The sequence below is a fragment of the Orcinus orca genome, chromosome 8 (genome assembly GCF_937001465.1).
Source record: "Orcinus orca chromosome 8, mOrcOrc1.1, whole genome shotgun sequence".
Classification (NCBI taxonomy): domain Eukaryota; kingdom Metazoa; phylum Chordata; class Mammalia; order Artiodactyla; family Delphinidae; genus Orcinus; species Orcinus orca.
The window spans coordinates 31,341,232-31,359,853 of NC_064566.1; the positions used below are offsets into that span (position 1 = coordinate 31,341,232).

An 18,622-nucleotide genomic window follows, 5' to 3' on the forward strand; every position below is an offset into this window, starting at 1 on the left:
ATGCCCAGTACTCTAGTCAGATGCATTTCTATATTTGTTTGTTTATACTGTTGATAAATCCAACAGAGTTTCTTCATAATTTCAATGTAAGATACTACTTTGATAGATATGGAGTTATCTCCTAGAACCTAGTTTATAGCTGATGACAAATCTTATTAGAAAGCTGTATTTTTCTGTAATGCAATACTTGCATTACTTACAATGTAGTTTACATTAGGAGTCATTTTCTTCTGTGAGTCTTTGCTCCCTTCCTGTTGACTCTTCATAAAATTGCTTTGTCATCTCTAAAAGGTCATCTCTAAAATGTAACCAAATAACTATTGTGAAGAAATAAAATATCAGTTACACTGTATAATATGCATGGGACAGGTTGCAACCAGTACAATTATCCCAAGCAAATAATGTGAGGCACAGATCATCAGCTATACAATTAGATACATACAGATTAATACATGCTAATTTAAACCATATGAAAGTTGCCATTTTTTAGGTCACAAGTGAATGAATACTGTCAATTTCATAAGACAAACCTTAAAATACACACACATATAAATGTGTATACACATGCGTATCATTTAATGATGGGATGGAGTAAGAGGAAGGTCAGCAAAGTTATAAATTGAAGGTTATCCAGACACTAGGTCAAACAATAGATATATAGGTCATTGCTTTTTTGAGGTTCTCTCTGATAAATGTACACAAAGACTATATCTAAGAAGATTATTTTGCCCTTCATTTATAGATAAGCTTTGCAAGCAAGTAGCGTAGTTAAATGGATTTTAAATACCTTTTTTTTTTTTGGAATAGAAATATTTGTGCAAATTGGATTTGTGCTGCACCCTAACCTATGAAATGGATAAAAGTGGACATATTTACATAGACGCTAAAAGAGTGAATCCAAAAACATCTAGGTGATGCATTACATTTTCGAATTTGAATAGAAGCGCAGTAAGACTAACAGGACATTAGGCTAGGATTTCTTGGATTGAACAGCTGTGGTATGTTACCATCATCACACATTATTCTCTTATTTTTCTGTCAAAAACAAAACATGCATGCAGGTTTAACTATTTCTTCTTAACTTTACTATTCTAAAGTTCAAGTCAGTCAAAGCAAGATTTGGGAAATGGCTACTGTTGAGCAGAAATGAAGTGGCGGGTATCATTGGTGGCATGTGCTAAATTTTAGAGAAGCTAATAACACAAATTTTACTTAATCTTAGTTCATTTTCTAATTATGTGAAACATATCGTGTTTGTCTTCCCATTCACTGGTGCAATAAGTACCTTAAGGAACAACATCTGCTTTTTCTCAACTTTTCTTATAATTTGTCTCAGGCTCAGGTCTCTTGAAACAATGCTTTACAGATAGGAGAGACTCCCCTATGCCAATCAGAGAGACATAGGGAGGCAGATGAAGTAAACAGAGAGAGAGAAACTCCTGATCTGTGAAGATAACCTAAGTATTACCAGCATAAAATTGTAAACCCCCTTTAACAAAACCAAACCAAAGAGGAATGAATAAATCTCACACAAACATTTATTTCTGTATCTACTTACTACAGTTCAGAATCATTATAACAGTAATGTTTAAATTGTGCCATATTTCTTCACTAACACATTGATGGTGACTAATGAAGGGATTTGCAAAATTAATCCAGGTCAAACTAAATCAAACATCACAGAAAAAGATATTTTCAGGGAAGTGATTATTGGCTATTGTCCATGCAGTGATAACCAAAAGTTAAGTCATTCCTTGGGTTAAATTGCATTTAATATCCAAATTTCTTTTACAAAGTCATTCCCACTTTAATCAATAAGAAGCAATTTTTAAAAAGTAAGCTTGGACTGAGTCAGAATTTCTATTGGAAAGTATCAAAAGGGGATGGTATTCGATGCTGGATGACCATATTCAGATGCTTTGAAGAATCCGCAAGAGAATTTTAGGAATGGTGGGATTGCTGGAGCCAGGGATTTTTAAAACGAAACCCCAACCCAGTGACTCATTTGCTGATGAACTATAGTTTCAATGAGGTGTTCTCAACCTCCAAGTTGTTATAAAAACCTTCCATATAGTTCAATATCTGTAAACCAATCAATGTGATACACCACATTAACAAACTGAAAAATAAAAATCATATGATCAGCTCCATAGATTCAGCAAAAGCTTTCAACAAAATTCAACATCCATTTACGATAAAAACTCCTACCAGGGACTTCCTGGTGGTACAGGGATTAAGAAGCCGCCTGCCAATGCAGGGAACATGGGTTCGAGCCCTGGTCTAGGAAGATTCCACATGCCGCAGAGCAACTAAGCCTGTGCACCACAAGTACTGAGCCTGTGTTCTAGAGTCCAGGAGCCACAACTACTGAGCCCGCATGTCACAACTACTGAAGCCCAGGTGCCTAGAGCCTGTGCTCCGCAACAAGAGAAGCCACCGCAATGAGAAGCCTGCACACCACAACGAAGAGTAGCCCCCACTTGCCGCAACTAGAGAAAGCCCGCGCACAGCAATGAAGACCCAATGCAGCCAAAAATAAATAAATAAATAAATCTACTAAAAGAATAAGAATAAAAAATAAAACCTCCCACCAAAATGGGTATAGAGGGAACATACTTCAATATATATGACAAACCTACAGCTAACATCATACTCAACAATGAAAAGCCAAAAGCATTGATTCTAAGATCAGGGACAAGACAAGGCTGCTCATTCTCACCACTTTTATTCAACGTAGTATTGGAAGTCCTAGCCGTAGCAATCAGACAATAAAAATAAATAAACGGAATCTAAATTGGAAAGGAAGAAGTAAAACTACCAATATTTGCAGGTGATATGATACTGTACATAGAAAATCCTACAGATACCACGCAAAAAAACTACTAGAACTCATCAATGAATTCTGAAAAGTTGCAGGATACAAAATTAATATATGGAAATATGTTGCATTTCTATACACTAACAACAAACTACCAGAAAGAGAAATTTAAAAAAAATCACATTTACAACTGCATCAAAAAGAATAAAACACCTAGGAATAAATCTACCTAACAGTGTAAAAGGCTTATACTTGTAAAACTGACACTGATGAAAGTAATTGAAGGCCACACAAACAGATGGAAAGTTATACAATGCTCATGGATTGAAAGAATTAATATTGTTAAAATGACCATAGGGCTTCCCTGGTGGCGCAGTGGTTGAGAGTCCGCCTGCTGATGCAGGGGACACAGGTTTGTACCCTGGTCCGGGAGGATCCCACGTGCTGCGGAGCGGCTGGGCCCGTGAGCCATGGCCGCTGAACCTGCGCGTCCGGAGCCTGTGTTCCACAATGGGAGAGGCCACAACAGAGAGAGGCCCGCGTACCACCAAAAAAAAAAAAAAAAAAAAGACCATACTAATCAAGGCATTCTATGGATTCAATGCAATCCCTATCAAAATACCAATGGCATTTTTCACAGAACTAGAATAAATAATTCTAAAATCTGTATGGGAACATAAAAGACCCCAAATAGCCAAAAACAATCTTGAGAAAGAAAAGCTGGAGTTATCATGCTATGTGATTTCAAACTATACTACAAAGCTAAAATAATCAAAACAGTATGGTACTGGCACAAAAACAGACACACAGATCAATGGAACAGAATAGACAGCCCAGTAATTAACCCACACTTGTATGGGCAATGATTCTGTGACAAAGGATACAAGAATATACAATGGGAAAAGACAGTCTCTCCAATAAATGATGTTGGGAAAACTGGACAACTACATGCAAAAAAATTAAACTGGACTGCTTTCTCACACCATGCACAAAAATAAATTAAAATGAATTAAAGACTTAAATGTAAGACCTGAAGCCATGAAACTTCTAGGACAAAATATAGGCAGTATGCTCTTTGACATCAGTCTCAACAATATTTTCTGAATATGTCTCCTTAGGCAAGGGAAACAAAATAAAAAATAAACAAATGGGACTACATTATATTAAAAAGCTTTTGCACAGTAAACTAAACTATCAACAAAATAAAAAGGCCACCTACTGAATGAGAGAAGACATTTGCAAACAATATTTCCAATAAGTGGTTAATATCCAAAATACACAAAGAACTCATATCAAAAAAACAAAAAAAACCTATTAAAAAATGGGCAGAGGATTTGAATAGACATTTTTCCAAAGAAGACATACAGATGGCCAACAGGTACATGAAAAGATACTCAGCATCAGTAATTATCAGGGAAATGCAGATCAAAATGACAATGAGATATCACCTCACACATGTCAGAATGGCTGTTAGCAAAAAGACAACAAATAACAAGTGTTGGCAAGAATGTGGGGAAAAGGGGACACTTGTGCACTTTTATTGGAAATGTAAACTGGTGCAGCTACTATGGAAAAACAGTATGGAGACTCCTCAAAAAATTTAAAATTGAACTGCCATATGATACAGCAATACCACTCCTGGGTATTTGCCTGAAGAAAACAAAAACACTAATTAGAAAAGATATATGCACCCCTATGTTCATTGCACCCTTATTTACAATTGCCAAGATGTGGAAGCAACCTACATGCCAATCAATAGATGAATGGATAATGAAGATGTGGTATATATATTATATGGAATACTACTTAACCATAAGAAGAATGAAATCTTGCCATTTGTGACAACATGGATGGACCTAGAGGCTATTATGCTTAGTGAAATAAGTCAGACAGAGAAAGAAAAATACTGTATGATTTCACTTATATGTGGAATCTAAAAAACAAAACAAATGAACAAATATAAAATAGAAACAGAGCTATAGATAGAACGAACAGGTGGTTGCCAGACAGGAAGGGATGAGGGGAGGAAAGAAATAAGTGAGGGAGATTAAGAGGTACAAACTTCCAGTTGCAAAATAAATGAGTCATGGGTATGAAATATACAGTGTGGGGAATATAGTCAATAAGTATGTAATATCTTTATAAGGTGACATATCATAACTAGACTTATCATGGTGATCATTTTGAAACGTATAAAAATACCAAATCACTGTTGTGTAATAGAAACCAACATCATGTTGTAGGTCAGTCATACTTTAAAAACAAAGAATCTCATAGAAAAAGAGATCAGATTTATAGTTAATAGAGGTGGGGAGTGGGTGAGGGGGAATTGGATGAAGGCAGTTACAAGGTAAAAACTTCCAGTTATAAGATAATTAAGTACTAGGGATGTAAGGATAAAACATGATAACTGTGATGAACGCTGCTGTATGCCGTATATGAAAGCCGTTAAGAGAGTAAATTCTAAGAGTTCTTATTACAAGAAAAAAATATATATATATTTCTCTTTGTTTGATTTTGCATCTATATGAGACAATGGATGTTCACTGAACTTATTCTGGTAATCATTTCATGATGTATGTAAGTAAAAATATCATACTGTACACCTTAAACTTATAAAGTGCTGTGTCAATTATATCTCAATAAAACTGAAAGAAAAACAAAAAATTTTGTCAAGTAGACCACATGATTCTAATTCTACAGATGATGAAAACAAGACTAAATGAGCTTAATTAACCTGCCAAGTTACCACAACTATAAGTACTGGAACTGTAATTCAAATCTTGGTCCACTTGTTACTAAAATCCATGTTCTCGTTAAAACATGGTGCCTTTCAAAAAACAAGAAACATGAAGGAATAAGCCTCTAAAGAAAATATACTGAATAATTTCATGTTTCAGAATGTATAATTCTGTTTGATAGTATAAATGAATACGATGTCTACACATAACTTTTCAATTTTAAGTCATTAAGATATATATTAACCTGTGTGGCCTCTTATTCTCTCCAGCACAATATCGATTAAAATTGAAAAGAACTGAATGGATTTAGAAGTTAGAGTCTTCAAATGACTTACTGATTGTTTAGTTTGCATTACCTTAGGCAATCTGGGCTTGGGTTCAGAATTATTTTGGGGGACAAAGTCTTTAATGAGGCGAGATCGGTCATAATTAGCATGTTCTGATTCATCCGTGTAATCCTTATCTTTTCCTAGGGCTAGAAAAGAGAAAGAGAAAGTTACATCCATTTTTATCCTTCTTCCTTTTCTCTCTCTTTAAATATATTAAGCTCTGTTTTTTCATGTTTTCCCAAGGTAACCAGGTATAATTTTCATATGACCCATGCATCTAATAAATAAGCAAAAAATGGGAGTAACATGGAATCTTGCCTGTTATTGTATTAATGTCAACACTCCAGTAACTTGCAAAAAAATTAAATACATCTCTGTTATTTAATGTACTTAAACTTTTTGAAAACAAAATTAGAGTCATGAAAACGCCATTGGACACATCATTTCTTTTGAACTTGAAGATTGAGATATTTGCAAGAATTCAATAGAATAGAATTCAAATTCAATAGAAATTTGTTTTTAAAGCAAATTTTAAGCATTTATTTGCTTAATTAAAAAAAACTATTGATTTTGGTCATTTATTTTTTAAAAATTTGCAGTTTTATAAATGTGAATTTGAAGAGAGTAAGAAGTCTGAGAAATCATAGAAGAAAAGCTAACAAACTTTACAAGAAAGATTTAAAAAATATTAGGAGATTGAAATGAAACCACAACATCAAAAAAGGAGGAAGAATATTGAAATATGGCAATTACCACTGGAATAATCAGAAAGAGTAAACCACAAACATAAATCACATGTAAGAACTTATATGAATAATGAGCAAGCTATAATCAATGTAAAAGAGTATAAAATAGGAAATATCCACGGTGGTTGGAATCTGTGCTCCAGATGATACAAGTATCTCTTCAAATTCAAAAAGATTCTTAAATATTTAGTCTTTTCAAATAAATTAAAATGTTTTGGAATTATTTTATTCAATGTGTTGATACTTATCAACAACGAATTTTGACACAGACAACTATATATGGTGTTTTCAAGAGTTCAGTTGTGTGACTTAGCATTGTAACAAAATAAAATAATTTTGTTTACACTACATGCATTAGTTTCTTTTATTAGTAATGCTTAAAATCTGCTATAACATATGGAATGTGATGCACAGCTAGCAGTATCAGGTTATTAGCAGTGGTATGAACTAAGAATGAACAGATCACAGTACATCTTAGGATGTAATTAATTACCAATTATGTTAAAATGCTCTAGGCATTTGAGTTATACCTACAGCTATTAATAATAGCTATCACTGATTGATGGTTAACATTTGCTGAGCACATATTAAGAGCCCAAAACTTTACACATATAATTTCCTTTAATCCTTATAACAACTCTATGAAGTGTGTACGATTTTTACCTACCCTTAATAATAAATAAACTAAGGCATATGGAAATTAAGTTGCATGGCAAAATCACTAAACCAGTAGGGGGTGCATCAAAAACATCCAGATTGACTCTGAAGCTGATGTTTGTGAATATATCAATACTATAATGTTTCCCTAGATTTAGGTAAATTACAGTTCATTTATTTAAGAATTATTTATTAAACACCTATGATATGCCAGATATTCTTTTAGGACATATAGCAGGAAACAGAACCCTGCCTTCATGGAAGATTCAAGTAAGAGAAGAAAAAACAATAAGCAACAACAAAAAATACATAAAATATTAGGTATGCTTTGTGGTCAGTGCATTGGAGAAAAATACAGTAAGGAGGAAAGATGCAGGTGTACAAGGTGGAGAGAACAGATGTTATTTTAGTACAGAGGATTGTAGTAACATTTGAGCAAAGACCCGATGAGGTGAGGCAAGTGTAAACAGCAATAGGTAAACGGCGTATGCTATTGAGGAGAGTGCACTGGCCTGTGGGTCACAAGACCATCATTTCTCATCCTAAATCTGCCATGTCCTAACCAAGTAATTTCCTTTCCCTGAGAATCTATTTCTTCATCTGTAAACCAGAGATTTTTGAAGAAGTTCTCAGAGTCCTCAAACTCTAAAAGTTATTTGATTACTAATTTAATGTTTATAAAAGATAAAATTCCATTTATGTTAATTAATGCATTTCATTTCCCATGGAACACAGTAAATAAAATTTATAGAAGTTTTTCACTCATTTAAATCTTATTCCACTCACAATTTAATTTTTATGCAGAGGTTTTAAAATGTCATTTAGTTTGACTTTCTTTCTTTTCTTTGTCTTTAATTCTTATGACACAGACATTCCTGGAATAAGAACATACCTACATCATCATCTTGCTGGAGGAAAGCTCAGTTTTAAAAGACATGCCAAATGCCACAAATTTCACAAAAACTTTTCAAATCTTCTTCTGTTCCTTCTTGCCCCAAGGCTCCAACTAGAACTGCTCATTTTTCTCTTCCAAACTGCATCATATTTTCCCCCTTTTTCCCCCTCTTTTCTTTTCTTTTCCCTCTCTTCCTCCCTTGTCCCCTCTCTTCGTCTTTTCCTTCCTTGCATTTTTTCTTTTAATGGCTCCTTTTATTTTTCTGAATTTAGAAAAAATTCTCCTAGGGCCATGTTCTCTTAATTATTTGTTTTTTAAATTTACTACAGAGTCCAGTACAGCTTGATCATTAGTAGATGAGTTAATTAAAAGAAGAAGGAAAAAATGTACTTATTTTGGAAAACCTTGATCCTAAATGATATAATTTAAAATTCCCTTTTATTGTTAGGAATGTAGATATGTTTATCTTTCTTATTGTCATTTTCCTTGACATTACACAAAAGGATTCTTCTGTTATATAACAATAGCTTTCTTTTTTTTTTTTTTTTATATGAAGATTGCAAACTCCTGTCCTCATAATGTAAATGGTACCACTGTCTTTCACAATGTTCATACAATGTTCCTCAGCTTAGAAACTAGAAATCTCTATCCTTAGTGACTTAGTATGTATTATTCCTGAATATAGAAAGTTCTTAAAGTTGTTTGTGTTCTTTTTTAAAATACTTGATTTTTTTCTCACACTAACTTTATACACAGTATTACTTACAGCTAATGTTTTTTAACATGGATAGCTAATAATTACTTAATGTATCAGGTATCCTTCATTCATTAAATTAATATATTGAGTTCTGCCGTGCAGTGTACCAGGGACTATTCCAGGTTGAGGATACAGTAGGAACAACAATGAACAAAAATCTTTACCTTCATGAAGTCGACAGTGATGAAATTAAGGAAAGAACAAATATACCACTTACATATTAGAAGGTCATGTCGTCAATAAAGAAATATAAAGGGCAGGGAGATAAAGAGTATGGGAAGGGCAGAAATTTGCAATTTTAAATAAAATTCTTTAAGAATGGCTTCCCTGAGGTAAAATTGGAGCAAAAATGCCAATTGGTAATATCATCACAGGCAAAGGGTACAACAAATGCAAAGGCCCTGAGGTGGGAGCATGCTTTCCTTGTCTGTTCACAGACAAGGAGATCAGTGTGGCAGTGAGGAGTGAGCAAGGGCGAGGGTGGCAGAATATCCTGTAGAGTGGTAATGGAGGAAGTGGGAGCACATCAGGATTGGGGCCATTAGAAAGATTTTGGTTTTCATCCTGAGTTAAACAGAGTGCCACTGGATGAATTTGAGCAGAGGATGACATCATCTCTCTTAGATTTTAACAAAATTACTCTGATTGCTGAGATGAAGATAGGTTGAAGGGGCCAATGGCAAAGGCAAAGAGACTAGTCAGGAGCTATTGCAACAATCAGGGAGAGAGGATGTGGTTTGCATCAGGGTAGTAGCAAGACTGAGAAATGATCAGATTGAGAATATATTTTTAAGGGAAAACTAACAGAATTCTATGGTCATGGTGTATGAAAGAGAGACTTCAACAATAATCCTAACGTTTTTGGCTTGAGCAATGGGAAGGGTGCCATTTTTCACATAATATTTTACTAAATCCTTTAAAGGTATTGTTACCAGCCTCCATCAGCATGAGGAAATTTAGGCAGTTACCTAGGATATCACATTTAGTGTATGGCAGAATTAGAGTCCAGGAAATCTGGCTCTAAACCTTACATCCCCAGCTACTATGTAACATTGCTTCTTGTAGTATTGGACAGATGATAGTTTTGGAAACTTTGAGGCAACAAAATATTTACAAATGAAAAAAAAAGTGGGTTATTAAAAAATGCAGTATACTTGTTGAATGAAAAATGGGTGAAATTTCTAGATTATAGACATAGCTCTCTAGCTTCCTGAAGTTGACAATGATGTATACATAAATATTAATATCCCAATAGATAATGATAAAGACTATCAACAGACAAGTAATAAAAAGTGAGACAAATTTAGTAAAAACATTTATTTTTATGTGGTTTAATAATCTGTGACCAATAATTTAAATAAAAATTTTTATGCTAGTACATAAATATTCTTTTGCATCTTTTGTTTTTAATTAAAATACCCATTGCTGGAAAGATGCTAGGGAAACTGGTATCATCATTTATTTTCTATACCAACGTAAGTTAGTAAAATCTTTGGAACAAAATGTGTCAATATGTTTTAACAGAATGACTGGAGAGTAATCCTAAAGTTATAATCTAAAAGAAAGAAAACCTATGTTCACAAGCATGTTCACCAAGCCTATGGATACTACAGAGACTACTACAGAGACCACTGCCATCTTAATAAACAGCAACTCAATTCTTCCAGTTACATAGGCCAAAATCCTGACTCCTCATTTTCTCTTATCCCCATGTCTGATCCTTAAGTAAATTCTGTTGACTTAGCACAAAGCATCATTTTTCTACTTTGCTTTACTCTTTAGCATATATCACTACCTAACATGCTGTACGTTTTCACTTACTTATCTTCATTTATTATCTGTTTCATTCAGCAAGGTATTTGGGTGCTGGGTTTTCACTTTGTTCACTTTTGTTGTCTTTTTGTTTACTGCTTCATCCCTAACATCTAGAACAACTAAGGGCACTTAGTTGCCATTCAATATATATTTGTTGAATAACTAAATGGATTTAAATGCTCAGTAAATCTTACCTGAACTATCTTCAAATTATATCTAGAAATGGATCATTTGTCAATACTTGATAACAGTTTCTTAATCCAAGCCATCACTATCTCGAGTAGAAGTCTATAAGAGTCTTCCTAACTGATCTGTTCCTATCTTTTGCCCCTATTACATGGCAGCCAGAGTAGCCCTTTTAAAACCTAAGTTAAATCACGTTAACCTTTACTCAAAACCTTCCAATAATTTTGTAGCTCTAAGTAAAAGTCATAGTCCATAATATGACACACCGTGTATGCATCATCTGTCTCCTTACTACCACATCTCATCCCTGTCCTACAACCCTACCCTCACTTCCTCCAATCCAGCTGCACTGGGTTCCTTGATGTTAAGTATACTCTCACCACAGGGCCTTTGCACTTGCTCCTCTCTCTGTCAAGAATGCTCAATCCCTTTTCCAGTCAGAGTTCTGCTCATGTCACATCAGAGAATCTCTCCTTGACCACTGTTTCTAAAATAGAAACTTCTATAGTTCTCTGTCTTCTCATAAGGCTTTATTACTTTTATCAGCACCTGATATAAAATAATACACACATATGCAAAACATATATGCTACATATGTACATATATATCAGCAACTGACATTGTTATAACATAGCTATATAACATATGTATATGTTTATGCTATATATACACATGTATATATACACGTGCATATGTATGTATGTATATATATATATATACAAATGAACATATACATGTTCTACATGCATATATTTGTGCTTGTACCTATATGAGAGACAAAGAAAAAAATAGAGAGCGCTGATAGACGGTTATCTATCTCTTCTCACTGTAAGTGCCATTGGTGAGGTGACTGTTTTGTTCACTGCTACATACCCATTATTTAGCTCATTGTTTAGCGTTTTGTAAGCACTTAGTGTCTGTTGAATAAATTGATGAATAGATGGTACACTCATATGTGGGACTATTTTCCATCTGTTAAATTGCTAATTTTACAGACTGACAACATATAGAAATGCTTAATGTATACTATTAAGTTAAAAAGCTACTTTTCTTCTATTTTGATATATTTTATTTCAAATATGCTTCCCCTTCCGAGTGCAACTTTGTAAAACTATGTAAACTTAAGGACAAAGAGTGAAAACTACAGTATGAAAAGAATGTGAAACATTCTCTTATTTTGGCAGAGGAATAGTAGTTTTCCCCTCCCCCTAGACCTTTTTCTGTTATTCTTGCCAGAATTTTATGTGTATTATAAATAGTAGAAGTTTAAAAAAATTGCAGTTGGTATTAAGATCTGAGAGTGACAGTGAAGAGGACCACACTGCATTTTGATTAATAGAGCTAATCCTTCTTCCATTAGAAGGATTATCTGAAATATAAACAAAACCTACCAGTGTGTTTTGGTTCTGATCAAGGACACAGACCTTATTTGTATGAAATTTGCCCTATGTGGTAAAAATAAATTAAATTTCAAACAAACTGCATAATTTCAACAATAACACTAAATTACAATACCAAATATATATCATATTTCATTATCCTAAGATGCTTTTCCCCCACATTTTAGCATTTCTGAAATCAGGATGGGGTCAACATTCCATGTATTATTTAACATAGGAGCAACCCGTTTTTCCTAAAAATGCTTATTAATTTGATGATGCTTTTCACAACTGATAGTGTCTTTAAAATCCAGGAAGTTTGATAATTAAGAAAAACAGACTTTCAAAAAACAAAAACATCTAACAACTTTCTGGTACAGTAGAAAACAGATAATTTTGATTATGAAAAACGGAACTATTGTTGCTCTCCAGTAGGAAGACATACACCCTTTAAAAAATAAATTGTATTTCATCAAAATTAAAAATGTGCACTTTAAAGAATATCATCAAGAAAGAGAGACAACCTACAGAATATGAGAAAAAGTTTGCAAATCATATATCTGATAAGGGACTTGTATATGTATATATAACTCTTACAACTCAATAACAGACAAACAACCCAGTTTAAGAATGGGCAAAAGATCTGGATAGACATTTCTGTGAAAAACATATACAAGTGGCAAAAAAAACAAAACAAATAAACAAAAATAACTAAACACACGAAAAGATGCTCAACATTACTAGCTCTCAGGGAAATGCAAATCAAACCCACAATGAGACCACTTCAAACTCACTACGATGGGTATAATCAAAAAGAAAGACCATAACAAGTGTTGGTGAGAACGTTGAGAAATTGAACCTTCATACACTGTTGGTGGGAATGAAAAATGGTGCAGCTGCTGTGGAAAACAGTCTGGCAGTTCTTCAAAACTTTTAACATAGAGTTACCATATGATATAGGTATAACACTCAAGAGAAATCAAAACATAATTTCACAAAAAAATTGTACACAAATGCTTGTAGAAGTATTATTCATAATAGCCAGAAAGTGGAAACTAAAATCAAAATGTCCATCATCTGATGAACAAATAAATAAAATACAGTTTATCCATACCATGGAATATTATTCAGCAATAGAAAGGACTGAAGTACTGATTAATGCAAAAACATGGATGAACCCTGGAAACATTATGCCAGGTGAAAAAAGCCAGTCACAGAGGTTCAAATATTGTATGATTCCATTTTTTTATGAACTTTTCAGAATAATCTATAGAGACAGAAAGTAAATTGTTATTACCTACAGCTTGGGGCATTGGGCTTGCAATAACAGTTGACTGCTAATAGGTGGGGGATTTCTTTTTGAGGTGACAGGAATGATCTAAATTGACTGTAGTGATGGGTGCATACCTTTGAGAATATGCTAAAAACCACTGAATTTTCACCCACTACTTTGAGTGGGTGAATTGTATGGTTAAGGTGAATTGTATCTCAATAAAACCATTATATTAAACAAACAAACAAAAAAACAACCAAGAAACCAAGATTCTCAAAGCTTAAGAAAATCATTTAGTATCTTGAAACAAGGAGCCTAATGTAATAGAAAGAGAAATAATATTGGTTCCATGAAACCCAAGTTAAAATCCTGGTTATGCCAATTATTAGCTGAGTGACAGTGGGTCAGTTTCTTAATATGAAAATTTGGGATAATAAATCTTCTCGTTCCAAGGATTAAATGGAATAATCTATGTGACTTGTACACATAAGGTATTGAAGAAATATATATTCCCTTCCTTTGGTCTTTCTTTAAATTCATAATTCTAATGTTTAGAATCCACAAAACAAATTATGTAATTTGGAGCAACCAAAAAAGGCTTATCTTCCCTTTTAAGCCTAAGTGGGTAGGAAACAAGGTACTTACCTTGAGTATGCCAATGAACAATTTAAAATTTAATCTAAATATCTCTTTTACAATCACCAATAACATTATTTATAATAAAAACTTCTGTTGAGTCAAGTGGGAATCCATAAAGTCTTCTAAATTTTGTTTGCAAACCAGCACCAGCTCAAAACTGGAGGTGATCAATACAGCAGGCTACTAAGACTGCAACATAAACTTTAGAGTCATCTCTGGGAGTATAATTTTAATAGCCAAATTATTCCAGCTCAACCATTCTTCTTTATTATAATGCTATTTCATTTCATTATGCTGTTACATTGTATTATAACTGCTTAAGGCTATGGAAGTGGATGATGTAACTCTTGAACAATTTTAAGTATGTGTGGGTGATCTTATTAGTTGGTCTCCACTTATTTGCCACTATGTAACCTTCCCATTCATTACTAATGATAACGTGTTTTAGGACTGCCAAAGTAGTTGAGGCTGAAGATTAAAATAAAATTAAGTCCAAGATGGCAGCATAAGAAGAACCAGGACTCACCTCTTCCTGGGTACACACCAAATCTACAGTTACGTATGTGTCCTTTTCTACTGAGAAAGACCTGAAAACTAGATGAACTGCTCCTCCAAGACACAAGATAAAAGATATCAAGACAGGTAGGAGAGAACATATTTGACAGTCTTGCCAAATTTCACTCCCAGCGCAGTGACAAACAACAGGGAGGGATCTCCCCAGCTCAGCACTTTTCTCAGAGGAACAAGGGATTTGTGCCCTGCACGAGGCACCCCAGCCCTCCGTATCTGCACCAGAAAGACAAGCCCCCAAAATACCTATCTAGAAAACAAACAGGAATACATTCAAGGGGCCCAAAGGGCCACAGGGAACTGAGATTCACCTTTTAAAGGTCTTGCATGTGGTCTCATTCACCCCAGGATCCCTCACAACAGCAGCAGTTTAAAAAGTGCCTAGACTGTATGTGAAGGAGATTCACTTGCTAATCTTAAAGCATCTGCTGGAAGGGCAGGAGATAGTTGAAATCTCTCCCCAGAGGTGTTGGTGGACACCATTTTTGTACTCTCTACCTGCCCTGCTAGCACAGGCAGGCAAGTCAAAGCCTCCTGCTGCCTTGCTAAGACAGGTGGGGCAAGCAGTCACTGCACTGTCTCACTGCCTTGCTGAAACCAAAAAGCTCAGGCAGTTGTGACACTTGCTTGCTGTCTGGGACCAGGGAACAAGAGCAGTCACAGCATTCTTCCCTTGTGGTTTGATGATTGTCTTTAGTGTTATGTTTAGATTCCTTTCTCCTTTTCTTTTCTGTATGTATTGTAAGTTTTTGCTTTGTGGTTACCAAGAGGCTCACATATAACATCCTATGTACATAACAGTCTATTTTAAGTTGATAGCAACTTAAATTTGAACATATTCCAAAGCTCTACAAGGCATTCTCCCACTGTATCACTGAAGCCTGCAAGCAGGCACAGTCAAGGCATTTTCTCTCTTCCTAAAGCCTGCAAGAGTGCCCGGCTTCCTACACTCTAGTTGCCTCAGAAAAGCCAGCAGGCGCTCTGGTGGTATTTATTGATCAGGTGACCCTGGTGGCCAACCTGGTCTCCACTGGACTGTAACAATCAGAGACAATTCTTCACAGGCAACCACCCTCAGGGCATGGCACAGAGAGCAGACTGAAACCACCCCCATCTTCCTGTGAAAAAGCCTATTTATTTATGCTGGAGCTTCAGCCTGAGTGACAGGCTTAAGTTTTCCCACACACCTAGAAGCTGTGGAGGTACTTCCAGGGAAGCAGGGAGATAAGCAGGGAGACAGCAACATTGTGCAACCCCTTTGCATCACTACAACTTGATAATAGCTTATACACTTACCTGGAGCCCTGATATTTGTAACTGTCCCCTAAGGCCACCCTCAGATCTCCTGGTCTAAAGACCAGTAAGGTTTAGGATTGCGGCCCCATAGAAACTGTATGTATTTGCATACATTAAAAGATGCTGCCTGAGGGCATGGTTTTCAATCAGCCTGAAACTAGGTGCTAAATGAGATTTCTTCCCTTGGAGGAAACATAAAAGTAAAAATCTCACTGGCAAAGGTAAATATATAGAAAAGGTAGTGAATTAATCACTTATAAATCTAGTAAGAAAGTTAAAGACAAAAGTAGTAAAATTAACTAAAAATATAAAAATTAGTTAAAAATTCATAAAATGAAAAGATATAAAATGTGACATAAAAAACAAGGTTAGGGGGGTAAAAATGTAGAACTTTGGAACATGTTCAAATTTAAGTTGCTAGCAACTTAGACTGCTATGTATCTACTTATAGTAGATACACAAAAGAAAAGGAGAAAGGAATCTAAACATAACACTAAAGAAAATCATCAAACCACAAGGGAAGAGAGAAAGAGTAGAATAAAGAAACAGAGAGGAACTACAAAAACAGCCAGAAAAAAATTGACAAAAATGGCAAAAAAGTACATACGATCAGTAATTACTTTAAATGTAAATAGACTAAATGCTCCAATCTATAGGCATAGAATGGCTGAATGGATAAAGAACCAGACTCATCTATATGCTGCCTATGAGAGACTCACTTCAGAATGAAGGACATACACAAAATGAAAGTTAAGAGCTGAAAAGAAAAATATTCCATGCAAATGGAAACAAAAAGAAAGCTTATGTAGCTGTACTCATATCAGACAAAATAGACTTTAAAACAAAAACTGTAATAAAAGACAGAGAAGGGCATTACATAATGATAAAGGGGACAATCCAACAAGAGGATATAACATCTATAAATATATAAGCACTGAACATAGTAGCACCAAAATATATAAAGCAAATATTAAGAGATCTAAATGGAGAAATAATAAAATATAATAATAGTATTGAATTTTAACACTCCACTTGCATCAATGGATAGATCATTTGGTTAGAAAATCAATAAGAAAACATTGGCCTTAAATGACATATTATACTAGGTGGGTTTAATTGATATATGCAAAACATTCCATCCAAAAGCAACAGAATACACATTCTTCTAAAGCACACACAGAACATTCTCAGAATATATCACATGTTAGGTCACAAAACAAGTCTCAAAAAATTTAATATTATTGAAATCATATCAAGTATCTTTTCTGACCACAACAGCATGAAACTAGAAATCAATTACATGAAGAGAACTAGAAAACCAGTAATATGTGGAGATTAAACAATATGCTACTGAAAAACCACAGGGTCATCAAAAAAAAATCAAAGGATAAATAAAAAAAATACCTAGAGACAAAATGAAAACATAAATATGACACAAATGAACATTATGAACATTATGAACATTCAAAATCTATGGAATGTAGTAAAAGCATTTCTAAGAGGGAAGTTCATAGCAATGCAAGCCTACCTGAAGAAACATACAAAAACCCAAGAAACTCAAATAACAATCTAACTTTACACTAAACAAACTAGAAGAAGAAAAAGAAACACAACCCAAAGTTAGTAAAGGGAAAGAAATAAGAAAATCAGAGTGGAAATAAATAGAGACTAAAAAGACAATAGAAAAGATCAATGAAAATAAGAGCTGGCTCCTTGAAAAGATGAAATTGGCAAACCTTTAGCTAGACTCACCAAGATAAAAAGAGAGGGCTCAAATAAGTAAAAACAGAAATGAAAGAGAAGTTACAACTGATATCACAGAAATACAAAGGCTCATAAGCAACTAATATGAACATTTTATGCCAACAAATTGGACAACATGGAGGAAATGGATTAATTCCTAGAAGCATACAGTTTTCCAAGACTGAACCATAAAGAAATAAAAATCTGAATAGGCCAATTTCTACTAAGAAGATTGAATCAGCAATCAAAACTCTCCCAAGAACAACAACAACAAAAAAGTATAGCTCCAGATGGCTTCACTGGTGAATTCTACCAAACATTCAAAGGTTTAATATTTATGCTCCTCAAACTCCTCCGAAAAGAGGAGGGAAGGAACACTTCCAAACTTATTTTACAAGGACAGCATTACCCTGGTACCAAAACCAGAGGACACCACAAAGAAAGAAAATTACAGACCAATATCCCTAATGAAAACAGATGCAAAAATCCTCAACAAAATACTAGAAAACAAAATTCAACAATACATTAAAAGGATAATACACCATGATCAACTAGGATTTATTCCAAAGATGCAAGAATGGTTCAACATTCACAAATCAAACCACATTAACAAAATGAAGCATACAAATCATATAATCATCTCAATAAATTCAGAAAAAGCATATGACAAAATTCAATATTCATTTATGATAAAAAACTCTCAAAAAAGTGGTTATAGAGAGAATGAGCCTCAATATAATAAAGGACATACATTACAAACCCACAGGTAATATCTCAA

General features: G+C 34.2%; 2 protein-coding genes across 2 annotated transcripts in view; one reads left to right on the forward strand and one right to left on the reverse strand.

Annotated features, from left to right (window-relative positions):
- The window catches only part of MUC15 (mucin 15, cell surface associated), a 114,477-nt gene extending 105,958 nt beyond the window's left edge, over window positions 1–8,519 (forward strand). The window contains exon 4 of the mRNA XM_049713494.1: window positions 8,161–8,519. Within this exon, the coding sequence (XP_049569451.1) occupies window positions 8,161–8,489 (329 nt within the window). The 3' untranslated portion in view covers window positions 8,490–8,519. The remainder of the gene's footprint in view (window positions 1–8,160) is intronic.
- Window positions 1–18,622, reverse strand: part of ANO3 (anoctamin 3) — a 271,028-nt gene that overhangs the window by 164,286 nt on the left and 88,120 nt on the right. The window contains exon 4 of the mRNA XM_004263929.3: window positions 5,916–6,034. Within this exon, the coding sequence (XP_004263977.2) occupies window positions 5,916–6,034 (119 nt within the window). The remainder of the gene's footprint in view (window positions 1–5,915; window positions 6,035–18,622) is intronic.